A 25413-nucleotide genomic window follows, 5' to 3' on the forward strand; every position below is an offset into this window, starting at 1 on the left:
ATTTTTCAACCCACGGAATAAATCGAACTCTTTCTTCAGAAGTGACTTTTTACTCTTGACCATCTCCTCACTTCCTCTAAACTTCGAACGTAATGCTTTCCAAATCGAATACGACATTCCATTGTGCTGTAGAAGAACCATGATATCCTCTTTGACTGCTTGTTAAAGAAGACTAAGCATCATTTTCTCGTCTTTGTACTTTTTCCGAGCATCAGCCTTAAGATCTTTGATTGGAACAGGTTCTTCATCATCGTTTAATGGTCGAACATACTTTGTTTCTACGCATTCTCAAGCATCAAGATAATTCGCTTGCACCTAATTTTCAAACCGACCTTCCCAACCTTTATATTCTTCGATGTTCATTAACTTGGGAGGTTTTTGCATTGTCCCGGTTTCGTTTTCTAGCATTGTTGTTTGAATAGCGGTGATTGAAGTACTTGGAGTAGCGAACGCGTTATAGAAATCCTCGTCCATTTTCAAATTTTCGAAAAATATTTCAAACTGTTTACAAAAGCGAACAAGATAATCAAAATGTCACAAAGGCGGTCCAATAAGATGTCAGATAAGCGGTCCAATAAGATCTGATGAGTCCAAATAAGCGATCCAAGAAGTTGCCTGTTCGAGCGGTTCAAGCAAGATTGTACGAGCGGTTCAAATAAGTCCAAATAAGCGAGTCGACTGAGTAAATTTTGAGCGAACCAGATCAACCGACCGAATGAGCGGTTCACACTCGATCGAATGAGCGATCCAAATATGTAATTACGAGCGGTTCAACACTAAGTCCAATAAGCGGTCCAAATAGTTCAGAAAAGCGATCAGCTTTCGGACATCATTTTGACGCACTATTTCTTCGAATTTCGACACCAAACTTTCAAGGGTTTATCTCTATGTAGTTGCGCACAATTCCTGAGATTTTGAGCAAATTTCGACCGTTGAAAATGTCTGAATCTGAAAAAGAAGGTGTAGAAGATAGAATTTTTGACGATTTCCAGCTATTCTCTGTAGAACTCCTCCTCCTGAAGCTCTGATACCACTTGTAGGATCGTTTGGCGACCCGAATGAGTCGATCAGAGGCGTTTTCGTCAATTACAGGTGCGGAAAACAAGTAATCAACGTAGGAATAGCTTGCAATTCACTTTAAACTCTTTCTGTATTGATTTGACGGTAAATACAACCAGTTCTCGATCCGGCAGCACTTCGGTACGAGATTCAACCAAACATTACAACTGAGATCGCTCATCAGGTATTTATACTATTCTGGAACCGCTTATTGGACAGGCCTAAAAAGCAGCCCACACATGACATTGGAGCGATCCAACTAGTTGTCACTCGAGCGACCCATACTTGTCCATTCGAGCGACCCTAATTCCTAATGGACCATAAAAGCGATCCATTAACCCTAAAACTATACAATCACTTAATTTCTCGTATTTCGTGATCTAACATCTAAGTCTATGACTCGATACAAGACGTAATCAGCAGATGTAGTGCACCAACAAATTGTGATTATTTGGATCTAATTTCAGGTTTTGTTAGTTTGAATCTGAATGTATCGTACGAAGCAGACCGCTCTTAACTCCACTGGTGGAAAAGCACCGAGGAAGAAGCCTCACCGTTATCGTCCTGTAACCGTCGCTCTCCGGTGAGTATATTACTTTTCTGTTTTGAATAGTAAAAAAGGCAGGTTCTTTTTAGCGCTTTTGGTTGCTTGGCTTTTGGTTACAATCTGAACTCATCTGCTGTTTTAGAGGATGATTTCGCATTCAATGTTTTATGATATTAAACAAGAATCCATGAATGATTCCCAGCAGCTAAGAAACAAGATTTAGAGGACAAGATGATCAGGTTATCATCTATGTTGAAAGAAGTAAGTTTCCTATTTTATATGAACATATGTACATGTTTGGTCTGATTAATGTTGCTCCGGTTCAATTCTTATGTGAGGAATCTGAAATAGAAACCACTAGACTCAGATTATACAAAGTAATAAAACCCTTAGTCACAACTATAATCATTTTTTGATGAGTTGCCGGTATCGATTTTTCTTATAAAGTTGATGAGTTGCCGGTACTGGAATTGAATAGGATGTAAGTTACAACTATAATCATTTTTTGATTCTCGGTTGATTTGAATTCAATTAAATATAACTCCTTTTGTGGTCTGATTACAGGTCATTCAATTGAAAGAAGTAAGTTTCCTGTTTTATATGAACATATGTACATGTTTGGTTTGATTAATGTTGCTCCGGTTCAATTCTTATGTGGGGAATCTGAAATAGAAACCACTCGACTCATATTATACAAGGTAATAAAACCCTGAGTCACAACTATAATCATTTTTTGATGAGTTGCCGGTATCGATTTTTCTTATAAAGTTGATGAGTTGCCGGTACTGGAATTGAATAGGATGTGAGTCACAACTATAATCATTTTTTGATTCTCGGTTGATATGAATTCAGTTGAATATAATTTTGTTCTCTGATTACAGGTCATTCAATTAAAAAAAGGCAGGTTCTTTTTAGCGCTTTTGGTTGCTTGGCTTAATTTGATGTTAATTATATGATTATTTGTGATTTATGATAAATGTTATTTGTGGTGTTATTACTTAATTTTGTTGATTTCGTGTTGACTTGTGATTTGGATTCATTATTTGCAGGTTTCGGTTATGGTGAATACAGCTTCGAAAGACAAAACACAGGTGTGTTTCTATTAGCGTAAGCTTAAATATTTGCTAAATAATTTGATATGATTTGATTATCTAACTAAGTAGGCCAAAATTGATCTGCTAGCTAATTACCATTCTATAATTATCATTTTGGAAGTTTTTTCTTGTCATCACCCGTTTCAAATAAACAAGAAAATGCTCATAACTACTTTCATTGGTGAAATAGCTTTAATCTATAAACTTTATTCAGATGGTGTTTTTTGGTAAATAATGAGAAGTTTCTGGATGTGTTTATCAGGTGGATCAGAGTAACAGAAAAACTTTTCCGACCCTAAAAGGGTCGTTAAAAGCTCGTATAAAGGCGTTCATTTCTGAAGTTAACGAGAACGATAAAGACCAAGAACAAGAACAGGATCAAGATTTTGTTTCGAGTCCAAAGTTACAAAGGACTTGTTCGATTCATCATTTGGAAACCAACGAGTGGGTTCATCCAATCATTTTCTTTCCTGAAAATGTGACAGAAACTGCAGTGAGTTCTAAAACACATGTTGATCTTACGAATCCTGAAGTTAACGATTCTTGGGATATTTTGGAAATGTTTAAAGTTGACAAAGAGATATTCATCAACACGTTGTAAAATCGTTCACTATCTTCTATTACAGAACCAAAACTGGCCAAGTTGGTCAGTAGAAACTTGATGCCTATGAAGCTTGAAGATAAACTGAATGAAAGTTACAGCGTATCAAAAGCCGAAAAGATGAGGAACTCCCATGATGATGATATTAACGTCAAGAATGTTATTCTTCTCAGAAGAGTGTCTTCGCTCAATGAATATCTGCTACACGATGTTTTGATTTCGTATAAGTAAAGAGGCCATTATGCGCGCTTCAAGAAGCTTGAAGTTAACATACGCAAGTGCGAATCTTTTAATGAATGATCTAAATCAAGGATCCCGTGACACTTATTTCGCCAGAATTGTAGCCGAAATGAAAGAAATATAGTTTCTTTATCTCTACATAATGATCAGATTTCGCAGGAAATTACGCAAGAAAACTCTGTTTTAGTTACTGAGTATCATACACCAGATGAAAAAGTTAAAGTCCTACAAGGTAACTTAGTGTATATTTAAATAACCTTTGTTTGTTTATACCTGAGGACGACTAGATGTCTTGATTTTTAGTCACTTCACTATTTCTTTGCTGGTTCACCGGTTATCAAGGGTGCCTCAAATGATAAAAGAAATTGCAAAAATTGTGACAGGAGATGAGGATCTTTCATATTTTTGAAGAATCATATTGTTGGTCTTGATTCTCATTTCTCTCATAAACTGGTGACAGTTCAACCGGGTAATATTAAGACATACAAGTTGCTGATGATTATCTCACTCATTGACCATAGAACTCCAGGTTTTTAACTTCACCTATTTCTATGTTCCAACACATGTGGTTATTTAATTTTATTTGTAATTTGAAAATTGAAAATAATATTATCTTGATGTACTATTTTGTAGGATAAGGTATAGAATTCAGGTCGAAATGGAGTCCATGCAATTAGCGAGTTTGCTTGAGAACAAGTTCCTGAAAATTTCTGGAGACTAAAGGACTAATTGAGAATGGTAGATAAAGTGGGCTGCAAATAGAACACAGGTGAAAGAAAGCAACACCGGGCTCTGAATCCAAACTAGAGAATGTAAGATCAACATGTTTTTTTTTATTATTTTGATAAAATGAATCTAATAAAATAACAACTTGATACTTATTTTTTATTTTAATAGCCTAATTATGTATTTATGTATTTTGATGTGCTTTTGGGATAATGATTCAGTTATTTCTCTAGGGCTTGCGATCATGGTTCCAAGTTTGAATATGTTATAATTTTGTGAATTAGAAGTTTACATAATTGATATTTATCTGTTTTCACTCTTTGCATCCTTATTGGTTTTTTAAAGGAAAAAGGTATTAAGGTTATGGAAGCCCAACTAGACACTTATAGAGACAAACATGTTGGAATTAAGAAAGAAGAAAGTGATGAATTTGTGGGGTGATGGTGATTACCAGCCATCAGATCAAGTCAGCAACAAATCTTGATCGTGTTAAATCAACTTCCTCGTGATGTAAAGGTTACTTTCATGGCCCTCATTTTATTGATTTTTTTTCAATTTCAATATGATTTTTCATATATTCCCATATTGTTATAGTTTCCAGATATGTTATTGCATCTATGAAATGAAAAAATATCCTAATCACAAATAACAATATCAACACCGCCGCTCTCCGCTCCTCTTCAAAGTTGGTTTTTATCCACCAAGTTATAAGAATAACTTCTTAAGATAAAGTTCTATTTAGAAAAAAGATTCCATGGCATACAGTATAATTAAGGTTTTTAATTCAAGATTTCATATTATATAATGTTTAAAATATAGGTTTTTAATTCAAGATTCCATTTTTGTTGCTTATTTGGTTTTTCGATGATGGGTTTTTGTGTTGTAAAAGTACGCACCTCCCTTGCCAGAGGTGCCAAAATGGCGTCCCAGTTTAAAAGTCGCAGCTTCCTATATTGAGGTCAGTTTAAGTTCTCATCTTTTCTTTACTGTGCGCTATAGGTGCCAAAATGGACATCCCAGTTTAGGCGTTAGATGTGATTACACGATCTATATGCTAACACAATGGCATGAATTTTATTTTTGATAACAAACCATCAGTTTAACATTAGATGTGACCACATCCCAGTCTAGAATGCACAAACCAACATCTGTTGTAAAACTGTTAGAAAATAAAACAGTGTTTGAAACTACTGTTGGGTTCAAACAGTTTTTTGAAACCACTTTTGAAACCACTGTTGGGTCAACAGATGGATGAAAACAGATGTTTGAAACCACTGTTGGTTGGCATTTGGGTTAAAACAGATGTTAGAAAATAAAACAGTGTTTGAAACCGCTGTTGGGTTAAAACAGTGTTTTGAAACCACTTTTGAAACTACTGTTGAGTCAACAAATGGATGAAAACAGATGATTGAAATCACTGTTGGGTTAAAACAGTGTTTTGTGGCAAAGCAGGGGTTGAAACTACTGCTGGGTTAAAACGGTGGGTTGAAACCACTGTTGGGTTGTTATAGAAATTTGTTTCGTCTTTCTGAAATCTGATATAAGATGTTTACTTACACATGTCAATTGTCATGTGATTTTGTTTTGGAAAGAGGATGAAGACTGTTTGTTTTGGTGGTTTCAAAATTGATCGGTGTACTGTGAGATTTCTTTAGTTTGTAGTTGTTTCTCTTTTAATTTGTTTTCTTGAAATAACTAAAACTTGATAAATAGTGTTTGGCTTTGATTGTATTAAAAAAATTTAATGATTTGGTTTCAGTCATTGCTCTGTGATCCAAACCCAAACTCGCCATGGAACTCAGAAGTAGCATGGTTAACAACAACAAGCTCCTCAATTGGTTAATCAATCATCAACATCTTCATTGGCGAAGGCTAGAATTGCATTGAAGGTTAGAATTAAGTTTTGGATTTGAAGCCAGGTGGAGTTAAACTATGGGAAATTGGTGAAGCTTATGATTGGTACAACCTTGCAGTTCAAATTGAAGCAACATTTAGGAATGTACATATCATTCATATTTACATTCCATAGTTGTTTTTAAGGTTGATTATGATTTTGCAGTAGCTTCTCTATTATTAAAAGTTTTTCATTACTCTTAAAACTATTGTATATAGGTTTTAAATCTTACATCGAGATACCTTACTTCTCATTTTCTCTAAACCTCAACATTCGTCGTTTAATAAAATGTGTTATGCGTGGTTTTCTAAGAAACGACCTGTGTTTGCACACCGGTCTTACCTCTAGTACTATATAATAAAAGAAACCAATGGGAGGACACATGTATTGAAGCCATCTATTTTTATAGATAATTAATATCAATTAAATAATAATTATTAAATTAAATTTAATATAAATTTAAACAATTCGTATAGGGATAATATAATATTTTAAAATATTTGTCAGATTAAATGTAAATGATTTATTTATTTTATTAAACTAAAGTAGTTAACGGTAGAACCTATTTCAAAAATGCTTATAAGGGGTAAACAAAAATATTAATCAATGTTTATTGGTTCTATACTTTTATTTTCGTATTCAACTCTCAACTCAAATACGGTAATCATTATGTTTATGCGGCATTTATAAGAACCATCACCGCAATCATCCCATCAATCGTATATCGAGTATATCTGTTAGTTTTTTTTTAAATATAAATTTTTATTATATTCATTCAACCCGTTTAATAAATGAGGTTTTTTTAAATATATAACATTTTTATTTTTTACTATTAGATGCCTAACTGGCCCAAAAAAAGCTTTTGGTGATCAAGAAACTCCATGGCAGTCGCATTGTCCTGGAAGCAAAGCATCACCTTCATGCCCCCATGGTAAAATACCGTAGCCCCCAACATATTCTCGACCGACAAAAACTCCTCCAACCTGTTTAAAATATCCCAAGATAAAACTTCACCGATCAACGTCTTGCTCGCCCATGCTTTAGCTGCATCCGTGGTAATCGGGTTGACGAACACTATTTTTATCCTTGCCACCGTAGTAAGATCGCCTCTCACCGTGTTACAGAAAGTCTGACCCACATCGTTGTTCAGGCGATTAAAAGCGTTGTGTGCATCCTTGAGATCTTCCTTACCAGAACGGGAGACACGTCCCTTTTCAGCAACACGAACAAAAGATCCCTTTTTGAACTTCCGGACAACAGAGCCATCGCGGTTAAATCTTTCAATGTTAACCCTAAGCTTTGCACCATCAATGGATACCTCATTTCAAAAATGCTTATAAGGGGTAAACAAAAATATTAATCAATGTTTATTGGTTCTATACTTTTATTTTCGTGTTCAACTCTCAACTCAAATACGGTAATCATTATGTTTATGTGACATTTATAAGAACCGTCACCGCAATCATCCCATCAATCGTATATCGAGTATATCTGTTAGTTTTTTTTTAAATATAAATTTTTATTATATTCATTCAACCCATTTAATAAATGAGGTTTTTTAAATATATAACATTTTTTTAGTATACAAAATTACATTTATGAAACTCGTGTAATGAACCAGGTTTTAAAAATATAATTTTTTATTATGTAGTATATAAAATTTGATTTATTCAATCCATATAATACACTGGGTTTGTAAAGATATAACTTTTTATTGTTTGATATATAAAATTACATGTGCTCAACGCGTATAACACATGACGTTCTTAAAAATGTAACTTTTTTCAGTATTTAATATATAAAATTAAATTTACTCAACTCGTACAATATACAGGGTTTTTAAAAATATAACTTTTTGATTAGTTAATATATAAAATAACATTTATTCAACCCACGTAATAAACGAGATTTTTAAATATATATTGTTTTATTATTTGGTATATAAAATTACATTTATTCAACCCGTCTAGTAAACGAGAATTTTAAAGATATATTTTTTTTATTATTTGGCATATAAAATTATATTTATTCAACCCGTGTAATACACGGGGTTCTAACCTAGTAACTATTAAAAGTAAACATATTTTTATTTTGAGTAAATTACGTTTTTGGCCCATGTGGTTATATCACTTTTACTATATTAGCCCAAAATAAGAATTTTTAACATATCTGCCCCTATGGTCTCTATAACTAACCATTTTGGCCCCTAAGTCTAGAGATCATGGGGGCCAAAATGGTTAGTTATAGAGACCAAGGGGGCTAAAATGGTTAGACTTAGAGGCTAAAATGGTTAGTTATAGAGACCATGGGGGCAGATATGTTAAAAATTCTTATTTTGGGCTAATATAGTAAAAGTGATATAACCATAGGGGTCAAAAACGTAATTTACTCTTTTATTTTCCTCCGAATCTTATCCTTAATCAAATTCAAAAACTTCTCAAATTTTAGTAAACGAAATTTTTTATTTTCTATAATAATTAATGAAAATCTTTTTTGTATACGTGTCACTTCCTAGTGATTTCTCATCTTATTTGCTTATTTATCTCTTATATTAAATAATAACAACAACAATAACAAATAATAATAATAAAATGTTAAACAAAATATTAGATAAGAATAAATATTTAGATAAGGATAAACGTTTGATATATTATGAAAATCTTTTTTGACATGTATCACTACCTGGTGCTTTGTCACCTTATTTTCCTATTTATCTCTCATATTAAATAATAATAATAATAATAATAGTAATGTTAAGCAAAATATTAGATACAAATAAATATTTAGATAAGGGTAAACGTTTGATTTATTATGATCATATTAAATAATAATAATAATAATTTTAAACAAAAATCAGACAAGAATATAAACGTTTGTTTTTATTATGATCATATCAAACAATAATAATAATTTTTAATAAACAATTAGATAAGAATAAATATTTGTTTTTCTATAAAATTTAGATAAACATAAACGTTTGTTTTTATTATGAGTAGATATATACTTTCGAGTTCGGTAATTGAAATTATGGTAAATTAGGAATCAAAGGTTCCCGTTTGATATATACTTGATAATTGTAATATTGTTTTTTTTTCACTAGAAATAAATAATTATTCTAGGTCGGGCATATGCTTCGATCAAATTGTAAGTGTTTTAGATGCATAGCTATAATGGTTTGGACTCACCATTATAATCGCACAATTCTTTCAAATGTCAAATCTAGACTACTTAGTTTCACCTTTGTAATGTTAGACGTACTGTTATAATTGGTTTGAACTCATCATGTATCACATATTGCATCAACATGTAGAAAGAACCCCCTTTTTAAATATAACAATTCTATACTCCATTCAAAGAGATTTTACGGTACAATTCATAAAAAATGATGAAATATATAAAAACGTGGGGAAACGATCTTCATCTTTTTGTACTGTAAACTCTCTTAAATACAAATTTGAAACGAGTGTTTTATGAATGAAATAAACAAATAAGCATGAAGGTTCATAAAACTAACTAAAATAATTGTACCTCATAATTTGAATGTATTATAAAAACCAGATTCAACCACATGTAAGACATGTGTTTTTAATCTAATAACAAATTAAAAAAATAAAGTAAAATGTTATAATAAGTAAATAATACATCACATTTAAAAAATAAATCTTGACGATTGTATTTTTGAAAACATGACAATGTATTTTATTCAACACATGAAATATATGAGTTTTTTTAAGATATATATCTTTTTTATTATTTATTATATAAAATTACATCTATACAAAATAAAAAAATAAAATAAAATGTTATAATAAGTAAACAGTACATCAATATTTATTTCTAAAAGATAAATCTTGATGTCTGTTTATGTTAACATATAACATTATATTTTATTCAACACGTGTAATATATTAGTATTTTTAAAGTTATGTATTTTTTAACTATTTATTATATAAAATTATATTTTTACAACCCGTTTAATACACGGGATTCTAATATAGTAATTAAATATAAAATAATGAAATGCATTCCTTTAATGCAAATAAGAATCGGGAGATGGGCACCAAGTGCAACAATTCCTGTGGTACTGATCTTACCTAATGCCCATAAAAGTATTGATTCTTCCAATCAAAATTTATCTCTTTGTTTCTTCAGTTCCTGTGGTACTGATCTTACCTAATGCCCATAAAAGTAATGATTCTTCCAATCAAAATTTATCTATCTCTTCTTCATAATAGAATATTATACAAATAATAATAACAATAACAATATACACCGATGGTATTTTACTTTTGATCATTTATGTAAAGAAATTAAGCATATGGTCACAATGTTTGGATATACACCATTAATTGTAAAGACGTGTAGTCACAACTACGACCCTTGTAGGGCTTTCCACTTACCTCGGCACGAATTCACTCAATTTGCCTATCTACACATTTTTTGTAAACAATCTCAAGAGTGATTTGTAGGGTTTTCCACTAATCCTAACACCAAAAACCCATGGTAAAGAGTCTCATGTGCGATATAAGTCGCCGATGGATGAAAGATGCCAATGTTTGATGGGCAAAGATGGCGACCTAACATAGAGAGGCCAAATAGAGAGATAGTCAGAGAGAAAAGCCATCCACGACGAAACCATCGTCGCGAGCTGGAACCGAAAGAAATAAGTTATATTAGTTGGTAAAAAGAATTGAAAGTGTGAGACTGAGTTGGGACCACACGCGTAATCACATAAAAGAAATGATCAAAAGTAAAGTTGTGAACTACCACATACACCATACACCTTCCGTGTAATTTATTCTAATAATAATAAGAGAAAAACAAGAATGAGGAAATACCCATAAAACAAACTGAAAGGTCAGAGGACAAGATTCAAAAAAAAAGATTCAAGATCTTGTTAAGAACCCTTTGAAAATAAAATTATTCCAACCTAAATTCCACAAAACAATAACCTTTTTTAGTGTAGGCATGTTTAAGTTTCCTTATAAATACCCACAAAACAAGTGCCCCCCAAAAGCACTTTGTGACAAGCACCACCACTCACTACAATATTTTCATATTCATATCACATGCCAAATAGAAACGGTGTTTGAGTTCTAACTTCCAACTAAGTTCTAACACACATCTTCTTCAATTCCCTTCATCTTATAAACTCAAAACCACTAAAAAAGTACTGAATTGGCGGTGATGAGACGGGTATTGGCTGTGATGAGGCGAAACACGAAGAGAAGTACCAAAGTAGCAGATGAGAACATGTTCAGAGAAGGAAATGGAGTTGAGTTTCCGGTTATAGCCCACCATACACGACAAGGGTATACCGGTCTATCTATTGTTTACAGCATTCTCCGAGCACCACTTTCGCTTCTATCATGCCTCTCTTCTCACCCGCACAGTTCAGCTGATGGCGCTTGGGTTTCCGGTGACTTGGCACGAATGTCAGAGGTGAATCATCTTATGGTTAGTGACAGCATGCGCTACGCGATCCTGATGTAACAAGTCTTTTGAATTTTGATCTTGATGTATGTGTTATATTTTAAAGTTCTATCTATAAAATCCTTATAGAGACATGACATATATTCTTTGGTGACAAGTTACTTATTTAATAAAAGTTGTAACATTGCGAATACGGCATCGTCTAGTTCATGTTGATGGTGGTAAATTGAAGCATATTGATGTCCTAGATTCCAGCCTAGCAGAAGCCGGTGGAAGTTGCAATCAAGCATATATAATAAAGAAAAAAGATTCAAGTGGCAATCATTCAATAAAAAAGTAGAAAAAAACAATGGCAATTGGCAAATGGTTGGTGAAAGTGAAAGAAAGCTTGTTGGCTATATATGAAGGAACCGAGTGAGTGTGATTGGACAATTGTTTTGGCATCTATTGGGTTCGGACCCAAAACATATGGTTCACTAAAACACAAGGAACCCGTGCACGAATCTTGGTTTGGTTTTGGTTGGTTAAAAGTTAAGGAACTTGTGGCTCATTAATGTTTTGTTAATGGGGAAATCTCTAAAATAGTCGTTGACCAAAGTTTTTTTCAAAAATAGCCATGTGAACTCTCACAATGAGCTGTTTCAAGCATATGAAATGGCTTAAAACCCATGATTGCTAGGTGTCCAGTTGAGATATTTTTATTGTTTTTTTAGTCGAGCCTTTTCAACATGGCTTAAGCCTTTTCAGTGTAGCGGCTTGAGATCTTTAACACGGCTTGGGATCTTTCAGTGTAGCGGCTTGGCTTGGCTTAACATCTTTCAACACGGCTTGAGAACTTTCAACACGGTTTGAGATCTTTCAACAGAGTTTAAATATAAACGAATAATTAAAAATATAAACGAATAATTAAAAAAATATGTGAGAACTTGAAAATCTCAATTAAAAAAATATGAAAGTTTTAACTTGAAAATAAAAAATTACTAGGTTAGAACCCGGTGTATTACACGGGTTAAATAAATGTAATTTTTATACTAAATAATAAAAAATATAACTTTAAAAACCTCGTGTATTACACGAGTTGAATAAATGTAATTTTATATATTAAGTAATAAAAAAGTTATATACTTAAGAATCTCGTGTATTGTACGAGTTGAATAAATGTAATTGTATATACCAAATAATTAAAAAAGTTATACCTTTAAAACTCTGTGTATTACACGGGTTGAATAAATGTAATTTTGTATACTAAAGGATAAAAATGTAATATTTTTAAAAAAACTCGTGTATTGTAAAAAAGTAATTATCTTTAAAAAACTCGTGTATTGTACCCGTGTAATACACATATTCAACTCGTACAATACACGAGGTTTTTAAAGTTATATTTTTATTATTTAGTATAAAAATTACATTTATTTAACCCGTATAATACACATGGTTTTAACCAAATAATTTTTTTATTTTCAAGTTCAATATTTTTTATTTTCAAGTTAAATATTTATTATTTTCAAGTTAAAACTTTCAGATTTTTTTTAATTGAGATCTTCGAGTTCTCACATTTAATTGAGATTTTTTTAATTATTCATTTATATTTAAACTATGTTGAAGGATCTCAAGCCATGTTGAAAGTTCCTAAGTCGTGTTGAAAGATCTTAAGCCAAGCCAAGCCGCTATACAGAAAGATCTCAAGCCGTGCTGAAAGATCTCAAGCCATGTTGAAAGATCACAAGCCATTACACTGAAAAGGCTTAAGCTATGTTGAAAAGGCTCGGCTAAGAAAAAAATAAAAATATCTCAACTGGACACGTGGCAATAATGAATTTTAAGGTGTTTCAGTTGCTTGCTTGAAAGTTGAAATGGCTTCTTGTGAGAGTTCACAATGACTATTTTTGAAAAAAAAAAGATTTCCCCTTTGTTAATTGTTTATTTGTTGCTATAAACATTTACATATAGTAGGTGCGTTCTTTCAGTTTTGGTGATTTGACTTCAAGACAGGACGTAGGTGGGGTAGAGTGCATATGAACCTAACCTTGTACCTTCCGAATAGATCCTCTTTGTGGATAGAGGGTGTATTTTCTGTGTTGTTTTGAAAGTAATGATCTAATAATAAAATTATATAACGAGTTATAAAAAAAATAGTTTGTATTATATATGGGACTTTGCGGTTCCTTCGGAAGACAAGAAATGACGAACTTTTCAACGGTAGAGCATGAACTAGGGACAAACTCATCGAAAGGTCAAGTCTGAACGCTTTTTTTATGATTGATATGTTTTGTTAGCTAACATCCAATGTTTTAAAAAAACCGATATTTTAATCGTACCGGGTTAGACTTAGAAATGGTTCAACCGGTTGAACCGGGTTGTACCGGACGGTTCAACCGTGTTGACTAACTAACTATATAAATCCATAAAATATATTTACAGCTCAAAAAATAATCTAAAACTACATCAATTCATAATAACAAAATATTCCAAAAGTTAATCCATAATAAAAAAAAATAATCCAAAAGTTTATGATTAAATACCTATTATATAGCAATTAGCAAACACTATAACAATTAACAACATAAGTGATTGAACAAAAGTCAAAAGTTAAAAGAAGGTAAACCTAGATGATCCGTTGAAAAATTTAATTTGAAAAACCCAATGATTTTCTATCTTTGAGTGAGGCAGAAGTTTGATCGATATGGTTTGTCAATTGTGAACGCTAAGTTTTACACTTTAACGAAGAAGGTAAATAATCAACTTTTTTAGGCACCTAAATATTAAAAGTTTAAAATTTTGACCTTTGTCCCGGTATGAACCGGTACCGGTATACCGGTTTAAACCGGTATATCCCAATTTACTGGCGGTACAACTTCTTTGCCGTTTCCTTAATTTACTGGTATGATTCGTGCCGGCCAAGCATCCGGCATCCGGTTTAACCGGTACAACCGGCCGGTTTAAACCGGTTTTTAAAACATTGCTAACATCTTGCTCGTTTTTTTTCAAATAGCCTGCCATTCCAGAAAAAGGTTATAATAAACAGTTTTAGTGAAAACGATATCAACCCACGGGCTAATTTTGTTTGGTTAAAATCTTGTGGATCATCACGAAAGTTCTAACTTGTGATACATTGATGAAACACTGGTTAACACTAGGTTATCCAGCTGGGTTGTCACGTGATTAAATATTTAATCTCTTTTTCCACTCGCCAATCGATGGATTCCTGCAAAACAGAACACCGGTGACTCGCCACAAGGAGGGGAATAGGGGGGGTTCTCCTTGTGACCACCATCCGGCGTGAGAATAAGTACTGTTCTGAGGAGAATACTGTGTGTTGTAGGTGAAATAGAGAGAGCAGAATGTTAAACCTGAAGGAGGAGTCCTCTATTTATAGCTGAAGGATGAAGGAAGGAAGGAACACCTTGCCAGCTGCCATCGAGCGCCGGCTGTCCGACCAAAAGGAATATCCTCTTGCTCTCCTCTGTCATTCCCATACTAGTGGATGACATGGCGCATCTTCATTCGTCTAGTTAAGAGAATTCTTGCAGTGGCTGCTGGCCTGTCATAGGAATATCTTGCAGGTCCAGCTGGCGTCTATTTATTGGTGACACGTGTTGTCCTTTTTGTTTGGGAGAGCATCTTTGGTGTCACCTGCGATTCCTTCCAGAAGCTTCTAGAAGTTTCTGGATGTAATCTGTTGATGTAGGCGCCATGCTGGAGATAAAGTGGTGTAGTCCCTGCCATGTGTACATGGGTTTAGAACCATACCTCTTCACACATTGATGCTTTGTTAATAATAGGTTGTGGACAGCTCCTTTTATTATTGGTTGTGTAATGATAAGTTACATAACATAACCCTGTACTCTTATAAGACTCATGATAATTAGGCTTCAAACCCAATTAAATTAGACTAGAAATTAGTTTAATAAACATTAAAGGTGTGTGAGAATGGTTTGAAGGATATGGAATCCGATAGGAGTTAGATATCGACTAGAAATGCTATGGTAATTTTATCTCACGTCATTGTTGCCATCATTTGATCTTGCATCTAAATGCAACTAGTACTAAAAAGGATCTAGGAGTTGATCCAGGATTGGTGAGTATCTCTTAGATATGTAAAACGGTAAACACGTTAGAGGGTTTATATGGTGAAAACCATCTAAACCACTCTGATGCTCAAGTTAGTCGTAAATGATAAGGAATACGTGCTTTGACCAATCTTCTAAGATACTAGTTTGTTATTTGCATTTGTAAGAGACAAGTGAGGAACATGTACGTGCTTTGGCCAATCAGACGATGCCATGTGACATCATGGCATAGCGCCCAAAAGGAGTCTGTGAAGGTGTGAGTGCATGATGTCCTATCAGAGTATGGCACAAGTGATTGTAATAACCAATGCTAAGATTTCTTGAAATAGTCCAGCTAAGATATGATATTTTTGTTGAATCTGGGTACAGGATCATCAGAGAGACAGACGAATACAAATGGGCAGGGGCGTAGCTTATTAAGTACCCGAGGGTGCACCCGTCCCCTCCAATGTTTCGATTAGAAGTGTATAATTTCCGATTTTTCGTCCGAAAATTTTAAAATTATATAGGATCGCCCCCCCAATTATTTGGCCTAAATATTTATACAGTATATAAATCAAAGTAAAGTTTGTTACCACTTTAAATCTTAAAGGTCGTCGGGCTGAGTTGTAATTTTTCGTCCAGGTTTCATTTATCTCATACCATTATATATATATTGGTCTTTTGTTTGTTAAACAATATTTAGTTTTTTATATGTAAGAACGACTCCTTTGAATAAATGAATTTTTTTTAGTTTTGTTTGGAACTATTATTATTTGACCCGACCCGAATCGAATAGTCGGCCCGACCCGGAACATAATGATAGGAAAAAAAATTGGGTCCATGACTTTACGCCCCCTCAAAACTTTTGCTCAAGCTCTGCCACTGCAAACGGGATTCACTAATTCTTTCTATTAACTTTTTGTGAATGAATAAAACTACAAGACTCAAGGAATATAAATACTTAAAACAATCTAATTCTACTAGGACTCTTATTCTTACTCATACTAATCACTAAACAATTAGACGCCAATCAAATCTAATACTAAGATAATTCAAATAATAATTAAATAACTTTAATTTTTATTTTACTCGTTCAGTCCTTCGACTTTAGATCTTCTCTAGATTACCCCTTTGAGATCAACCAAACATTCTTGTTGATGTTATAATTTTATCAATTTTCGCTTTCTATTTCTCAGTGTAGAAGGTACATCATTATGTACGAAAGAAGATCATCATAGCAACCTGGTAACATCGTATGTAACGAAAGAAATGTCATTAGTGCTTTCATTTTCAATCTCGCTCTTAATCATAGGCTGCATCGTCCAATTGATTATCAAAGGGCCACGGAATCAAAAAGGGTTTAAAAAAAAAGGAATCCCACTAGTTATAAATAAAGGAAAAGAAGAAACAACATAAAGTAACTTTCAGGTCCCATAGTTATCCCAACACCATTAGACATTCTTAAGCATAAACTAATCTAGCTATGGTATTGAAACTCATACAATATTCAATTACTGCAGCATGACCGACAAGGTTTTGATATTGGAGCACTTTAATTTGGTATTATTATTTCCTAAAGTATATGAGTACAAGACCCAAAAAGGTTTAAGTGGAGCATTGTTTGTCTATAAACAAAGTCTTTTAAAGATTATTTACCTTAAAGAATATATTCTTTTCGTCCCATTGTTTTCCTATCATCAATAGTTGAAACACTGAATTCATACCATGGGGAATGTACCTAGCAAAACAACAAATTTCACCAAAGAAATCCGCGTCAGCTAAACCAAAATACTACGAAAAAACTACCACTTGCAAATGCAGCTCAAGCAATACTCGTTCGACTTCTTCTCAGACGATCCAACACATCCTTCTCGCCAGTGAGGCATTCCACCAAACCTTCCAAATTACACAAGTTGTGTTAGAAAAACCATAAAACAACAAAGGATGTTTCCTTTGCCCCATGAAACTTACAACTTTTAAGCGCGCACAGCGCACATGGTTTTACGCACTGCAACATTATTAAATCTTTAACAAAGTGACAACATGTGCCAAAAAGCTTAATTTGTGGCAATAATTATGGGATAAAGAAAAGTACCAAGGATCATGATTATTGATTCCTAGTAGACAATAGAAACATGCAATGTTTTGTTAGCAATGCGACATAAATCTTAATAATACCATTCGTGTAATGTCGACAATCATGCTGACCGACGATCAAATCAGTATCCCAACTGCTGTTAAACCCATGTATCACATCTTCAACATCCACATTGCAAGATCCCACCTTCCAACACCTCATGTTTGGCAACTTCTTCATCTTCCTGGTTAGCAAAACTCCTGAACAAAATAACAGAAACATTGTTTCAAAGTAACACCTTGAAGTCAATAAAGACAATAAAGACAATATGTGATTTTAAAAACATTTGGTCTATAAACACAATATAAATTGATTAAAATACCAGGTATTTTCCTGCCAGATAGAGCTGCAAGTGCTGCATATACATTTTCAGGATCTTGAGGTTGAAAATCAAAGACCAACACCTACAAAACAAGAAGATATTACAAGAAAACTTTAATATATAATTATGAAAATTTGCGCTAATATTATATCTGAATTTATGGAATGAAGAACCTGTGAAGGAAGAGTGGGTAAGGTTGAGAGGACCATGAAGTGTTGTAAATCCCAAGAAAGAGATAAAGAGTAGGCGGCGGACATAACTAACTGCGGTGGTCCCTTGGCGGCAGTTAACGGCACTGCCGCCACGAAGACTTCACTTCCTCTTCCCGGTGACGGTGGCCTTACGATGGAGTTAGCCGCCATCAATCCCACACCACCCATTTTCGGTGTTTTTATATTTTTTTATTTATCGAAGATAAGCATCCAACGGTCATCCTATTATTTTACTCTATCCGATTCATTTATTTTGAAGTCCGAAAACACGACACGAACCTAACATGAAATTCGTGAGTTTGGGTGTAGTCTAAACGAGTTCGGGTCAGTTTTAGGTTGAACCAACCAACCCGTTTAGTTAAACGGGTCAAGTTCGTGTCAACCCGGTCGAGTTGATGGGTTAACCAGTTTAATCCATTTCTATAATATTATATTTTCACAATATGTTTTATGTTATAAACTAAATTTGGTGTGTATTTTATACTATACTTATAATTTAAAATAGAAATTGGCATAATATTTTATGATTTTAATGTAATTTTATTATCTAATTTATGTTTTTTTTTTTTTTTTTTTTTTTTTTTTGTAGTAGATGTTAATTTTAATATATTAATTTCCAGAAAAACTAAAAAAATAAAATAAATTCGGGTTAAATGGGTCGGGTTCGGGTCAGCCTGCATATGTATGAAACGATTTTCGGGTTTGGGTCAGGTTAGGGTTCGTCTAAAATTTTCGGGTTCGGGTTGAACCCGCCAACCCGCAAACACGACCCGTTTAACACCACTAGTATTAGGTAAACTCCCAATTCACCCAATCACATAGTGCCATGTCAATTCACCTAAAATATTTACCTAATGTTTAAAAACGTTGGCGTTGTCATGACCCCCGACCCGGTTTTACCCTGTTTTACAAAAACATATTTATTTATTTTATTTACTGAGCCACATTCTTCAAGCTGGTGTGCTACGCGACACTTTTCCTGGTTCACAGTAAATCACCTGAAACATGTTTAAAAAGATTTTATCAGCGGGGAAATACTGGCGAGTCATTCATTTTGCACAAAACGACACTTTGTTATAAATTACAGGACTAAGAGCGAATACAATTGCCACTATCTTATAATTATCTGGTCCAGTGTCACCCCCTGGTGACGATGGTCATACCACCATTAGGTCTTTTCACCCAATAGTGATGATTATCACTGTTTAGGTTCGTCCACCTAAAAGTGAGAAAACAATAGTAAAGTGCACAATACCCCACTTAATGCCAGTAATCTAAGATAACAAAGATTTACCCCCTGTAAAATATAACTGGAAAATAAATTGAGGTTTTGTAAATAGTTTTGATAAAAGAGAATGACTCACTTTGCAGGTTTAGTTGGACAAAACTTTGCCTACTGATTTAGCCTCGTAACCTAGTTAAATAACAATGCACACGAAACTAGGTCAGTAACTTAATACAACATTTACGATAAACTCACGAATCAAAACCCACACGACGAATGACAAAGTATAGCCCGAATTCGGGTAGCACTTAAACATCCATCGGATCGGTTTCAATCGATCGGACATTGTATCGTATCAGTGATCGAGTTAATACCCTGTACTCGTAGCAGCGTATTCCTATGGAAATCTATGAAAATAACCAGTATTTTTCGTCTTTTGAACTGATTTTTTGAACACAGATGAAAGCCCCATGCACGTACTATTTATAGCCAGATTTTGAGTCTCTCGCGGCCCGCGTAGACTCTAATAATATCTTACGCGGCCCGCGAGGGCCACCCTAGCTACGGCTAGGGCTAGCGTGTCACGCGTAGGCTCGCCACGTGTCTGACACGTGGCCTGGAAGCTTATCCGGAGATCTTCAAAGCTGTCGCGCCCCGCGTAAGCTAACCTTAAGGCTTACGTGGCCCGCGAGCGACCCATAAATTTTGAATTTCTTGATTTTCAACAAGGATTAGGGTTTTAGGGGCCCGGGTTTCTACTTACGGAGTGTTATGGGACAATTTTTCAGGTCCTTACATCCTCCCCACCTTATTTAAAATCTCGTCCTCGAGATTTACTGGAACAGTTGAGGATACTTTCGGTTCATTTCCGATTCCAGTTCCCATGTGTACTCAGGCCCTCTTTTTGAATCCCACTTGACTTTGACCAGTACTAGTCTTTTATGCTTGAGAAACTTGACCTTTCTGTCTTCTATTTGAAGCGGTTTCTCCACAAATTTCAACTTTTCATTTACCTCTATATCTTGAAGAGGTACTACCAGGGATTCGTCAGATAAACATTTCTTAAGGTTGGATACATGAAATACTTCATATACCCCGGCTAGCTCTTCTTGTAGTTGTAAGCGATAGGCAACTGGTCCTATGCGTTGGACAGCTGGGAATGGTCCTATGTACCTTGGACTTAGCTTTCCTTTCTTACCGAATCGAACTACCCCTTTCCAAGGAGAAACTTTTAAGAGTACCTTGTCTCCAACTTGAAATTCTAGCGGCTTGCATCGATTGTCTGCATAACTCTTCTGGCGATCTCGAGCTGTTTTCAGTCTTTCCTTGATTTGAGTTATCTTGTCGGTGGTTTCCTGTACAATCTCAGGACCTGATAATTGACTTTCTTCTATTTCTGCCCAGCAAACTGGAGTTCTACACTTTCGTCCATACAGTGCTTCGAATGGGGCAGCTTCGATGCTTGCTTGATAACTATTGTTATAGGAGAATTCGATTAAGGATAGGTGGTCATCCCAGTTCCCACCAAAATCTATCACACATGCCCTAAGCATGTCTTCCAGGGTTTGGATCGTCCTTTCACTCTGTCCGTCTGTTTGGAGATGGTATGCAGTACTTAAATTTAGTCTGGTCCCAATTGCTTCTTGGAAACTTGTCCAGAAATGCGAAGTGAAACGACTATCCCTATCCGATACTATGGAGAGTGGGACTCCATGTAAGGATACTACCTCGTCTACGTACAATTTTGCTAATCTTTCCATGCTGAAGGTTTCCTTCATTAGCAGAAAATGAGCTGATTTGGTTAATCGATCCACAATTACCCAAATCGCGTCATTACCTTTCCTGGTTTTGGGTAACTTAGTAACAAAGTACATTGTGATTAGTTCCCATTTTCATACTGGCATTTCTAATTGTTGAAGTAAACCTGAAGGTTTCTGGTGTTCTGCCTTAACTTGCGAACAAGTTAGACACTTAGATACATATCTAGCAATGTCCTTTTTCATTCCTATCCACCAGAAGTTATTTCTTAAATCTTGGTACATCTTATTATTACCAGGGTGCATGGTATATCTAGATTTATGGGCTTACTCTAAAATTTTATCTCTTAAATTTTCTTGCTTAGGTACCCAAATCCTTTTCTTATGGAATCTCCAAATCCCATCAGTCCCTTGCTCTAACTCTTTTATTCGTCCCTTCATTCCTTCAACATCATCCTTGATTGTTGTCTCCTGTATATATTCTTCAGTTGTTCCATTAAATCTAATTGTAGATTTAATCTAAGAGCACAGGCTCGTCTTTGCTTTTCATGATACTTACGACTTAAGGCATCCGCTACTACATTTGCCTTTCCTTCATGATATTGAATGTCACAGTCATAATCACTTGGAATTTTCATCCATCTCCTTTGCCTCATGTTTAATTCTTTTTGCCCAAATATGTACCTTAAATTCTTATGATCTGTATAAACGGTAAACTTACTTCCATACAGATAATGTCTCCCAATTTTGAAGGGCAAAAATTATTGCTCCTAACTCTAAGTCATGGGTCGTATAATTTTCCTCGTGCTTTTTCAATTGCCTTGAGGCATACGCAATTACCTTTTTGCGTTGCATTAGCATGCATCGTAACCCTAGCTTAGAAGTGTCACAATAAACTTAAAAATCTTCTGTCCCTTCTGGTAAGGCAAGAATTGGGGCGTTTGTTAATCTTAGCTTTAAAGTCCTAAAAGCCTCTTCTTGCTTGGGTCCCCATTCAAACTTAACTTTTTTACAGGTTAGCTTAGTTAATGGTACAACTATCTTAGAAAAGTCTCTTATGAAGCGCCTGTAATACCCAGCTAATCCTAGAAAACTTCTAACTTCGGTAGCTGATTGCGGGACCTTCCACTTGGTGATTGCTTCTATTTTGGAGGGATCTACGTGAATAATTTCGTGATTCACCATGTGACCTAAAAATTGCACCTCATGTAGCCAAATTTCATACTTCGAGAATTTGGCATAAAGCTTTTCCTTTCTTAATAAGGTTAAGAGTGCATGTAGGTGCTCACAATGCTCGTCCTGACTTTTGGAATAAATAAGTATATCGTCGATGAAGACGATTACAAATTTATCCAAATACGGCTTACAGATTCTATTCATCATGTCCATAAATGCTGCAGGAGCATTTGTTAGTCCAAATGGCATGACTGTAAACTCGTAGTGACCATATCTAGTTCTGAAAGCGGTTTTAGGTATGTCTTCTTCTTGTACCTTCAACTGGTGGTATCCGGAGCGTAAATCTATCTTAGAAAAATATCTAGCTCCCTGAAGTTGATCGAAAAGATCATCAATCCTAGGTAATGGGTATCGATTCTTAACCTTATTCAATTCCCTATAATCAATACACACTCGTATTGAACCATCTTTCTTTTTCACAAACAACACTGGTGCTCCCCAAGGGGATGAACTAGGTTGTATGAATCCTTTACTTAGCAATTCATCTAACTGCTTTTTCAGTTATAACATTTCGGTGGGTGCTGGCCGATAGGGTGCCTTGGCTATTGGTGTAGTTCCAGGAATTAGATGAATTCTAAACTCTACTTCCCTATCTGGTGGTAATCCTGGTAGCTCTTCTGGGAATACCTCCGGGTACTCTGATACTACAGGAATTTTCTTAAGTTCTTTACTTTTAGTGTTAATGATTACTGAAATCATATACACTATTCCTTGTTTTCGTTCATAACTCGCAACTTTCATTACTGAAATGAACTTCATTGGTTTACGCGGCTTATCTCCTGTAATCATAATTACTTCCCCTGCGGGTGTATGAATTTCTATGGAATTCTTATCACAGAGGATTCGAGCATGGTTTGCTACTAACCAATCCATTCCTAGCACGACATCGAATCCAGCTAAGTTCATAGGTAGCAGGTTTGCAGAAAATTTGTGGCCTGAAAGTTCTATCTTCCCTTCTTGAAGAACCTTATCTATGTTAACAGAATTATCATCTGCTGTTTCTACCGTATAAATCTGCCTAAGTTTGGTTAAAGGTTGCTTAAGAGCTTGGCAGAATGAAGTATTTATAAAACTTTGGTTTGCACCAGAGTCAAATAATAGTTTTGTGTAAACATCGTGTACCAGAAACGTACCAGCTATTACATCCGAATCAGATCTGCTTCCTGGGTAGTCAGCTGGAAGGCTCTTACATTTTTCTTATTAGTTCATTCAGCAGGTTTGGCCTTGTTATCAGCTGGTTTGACTAATTTTGGGCATTCTGGTTGCCCTGCTTCGCCGCAGTTGTAGCAAATCGTTGATTTCTTCCTCCTGCATTCTTCTTCTGGGTGCCCCGGTCTATTGCAGAAATTGCAATACCCTTTACATTTCCCAAAATGCTTTGTTTTACAGGTACTGCAAAATGGCGGGGTGGAGGATTGCCCAGTTCCCTTTTTCTTGAAGTTGCTATTAGTTTTACCCACACGGAACCCTTGGGTAATTCTCTGAGCCAATTCCTTTTTCCTGTTTTCTTCTCGCGTACGTACCAGCCCGTCGTTCAAGGTGTTGGCTAATTCCACCGCATCGTCAATTGTGCGGGGTCTCGCAACTTTGACGATATCACGAATTTCGCTAATTAAACCCCAAATATAGCGAGAAATAAGTACTGGTTCTGGCGAAGCCAGAGTTGGTACAATTCTGGCATATTCGATTCGAAGTATACCCTCGACAGTCAACGTCAACCATCCGGTGGTTTAGAAACTTATTTGTCATTTGTTCCTTTTCATAGTCGGGACGAAATTTTCTTTCCACCAATCGCTTAAATTCTTCCCAACTTATAACGTAAGCCATGTCACTTCCCTTGGCTTGCAACACAGTATTCCACCACTCCAATGCCTCTTCCTTGAAGAGGTGGGATGCATACATAACCTTGTCTTCTTCTGCGCATTTACTTATTTTAATTACTGCTTCGGTCTTTTCCAACTAAAGCAGCGCAGCCGTCGCCCCTTCATTGCTTGCAAATTCAACGGGTTTACAGGCAAGAAATTCTTTGTAAGTGCAACTAGGTGTTGCAACTTTCATTTTCTTAAGTATTGGGGCTTGAACCACATTATTATTATTGTTGCCACCTCCATTAACATTGTTACTGAAATTATCATCCCGAGTGCGTTTGCTGTGGTTGGCTTGCGAAGGTTCAGCTGGATTTTTAACGGCAACAACAATTGCCGGGATAACATTGGCTATGCCCTGAGAAACGATATTTTCTATGTCTTGCCTGTTAAGAAAATGATCTTCATTGTTTTGTTCAGATTGATTAACTTCATTGACTGGTTGGTTTTCCGTGTTTTCCATCTGAATAATTAACAATATATGCAAATTATTACCGTAAAATAAATAACAACCAAACACAATAAGGTAATCACACATAATCACGTCAACACGTATAGCCAAAATTGTCGACTTTGCGACTTTCATATTTTTATATATATATTAGTATGCATCGATACACACCGTGTATTTTACAAAAGTTTTATTTTTAGTTGTTATTATACAATATTATATTATTATTATTATATTATTTTTATATTATTATTATATTGTTTTTATATTATTATTATTACACAACCACACAACCACAGTTAGCTGGCATTTCAGAAACGACGCTCCCTCTTGTCGTATTTCCATGAGATCTTCTCCCCCACATCCCGAATTCTATTTCCTGCATCCACCAGTTCCTCACCATAGTGACGAAGTTCAGCTAAGTTTTATGTGCTCATAGGTGGGTATGGTCCAGGCTCAGGGTCAAACTGGGGAAAGTAGACATTAGGGTTATTCATGAACTTCTGAAATTGCCAATCATTCATCCACCATTCCTCCAATTCTCCGGGTAGAGGTTGGTGGT

The 25413-nt window shown here is 34.9% G+C and overlaps 2 protein-coding genes and 1 long non-coding RNA gene across 7 annotated transcripts; 2 read left to right on the top strand and 1 right to left on the bottom strand.

Moving 5' to 3' along the window:
- The first annotated feature begins 2214 nt into the window (after positions 1 to 2214).
- LOC118490491 lies at positions 2215 to 3461 on the top strand. Its single transcript, XM_035988152.1, has 3 exons — positions 2215 to 2304; positions 2656 to 2697; positions 2963 to 3461. The coding sequence occupies exons 1-3, from the start codon at positions 2215 to 2217 to the stop codon at positions 3299 to 3301; spliced, it is 471 nt and encodes a 156-aa protein (XP_035844045.1). The 3' UTR covers positions 3302 to 3461.
- Positions 3462 to 4215: 754 nt separating this feature from the next.
- On the top strand, positions 4216 to 6393 carry LOC118490654. Its single transcript, XR_004889778.1, has 3 exons — positions 4216 to 4353; positions 4613 to 5225; positions 6027 to 6393. It is a non-coding gene; the product is annotated as an uncharacterized LOC118490654 (long non-coding RNA).
- Positions 6394 to 14057: 7664 nt separating this feature from the next.
- Positions 14058 to 18540, bottom strand: LOC110929625. 5 transcript variants are annotated; one of them, XR_004889779.1, is made up of 6 exons: positions 18279 to 18540; positions 18106 to 18187; positions 17825 to 17983; positions 17480 to 17542; positions 17303 to 17384; positions 14058 to 15313 (listed from the first exon to the last, which is right to left on the bottom strand). XR_004889779.1 is itself a non-coding variant. In XM_022172781.2 (5 exons), exons 1-5 carry the CDS (start codon positions 18483 to 18485, stop codon positions 17365 to 17367), a joined length of 531 nt encoding a protein of 176 aa, XP_022028473.1. In that variant the 5' UTR covers positions 18486 to 18540; the 3' UTR covers positions 17181 to 17364. The 5 variants fall into 5 exon arrangements, 2 of the variants coding, with proteins under 2 accessions (XP_022028473.1, XP_022028474.1); XR_002587297.2 differs by lacking the exon at positions 14058 to 15313 and adding an exon at positions 16541 to 16888; XR_004889780.1 differs by lacking the exon at positions 14058 to 15313 and adding an exon at positions 16541 to 16888 and having other exon boundaries at positions 17453 to 17542.
- Between the last annotated feature and the right edge of the window lie 6873 nt (positions 18541 to 25413).

This window comes from Helianthus annuus, chromosome 3, assembly GCF_002127325.2.
Source record: "Helianthus annuus cultivar XRQ/B chromosome 3, HanXRQr2.0-SUNRISE, whole genome shotgun sequence".
Classification (NCBI taxonomy): Eukaryota; Viridiplantae; Streptophyta; class Magnoliopsida; order Asterales; family Asteraceae; genus Helianthus; species Helianthus annuus.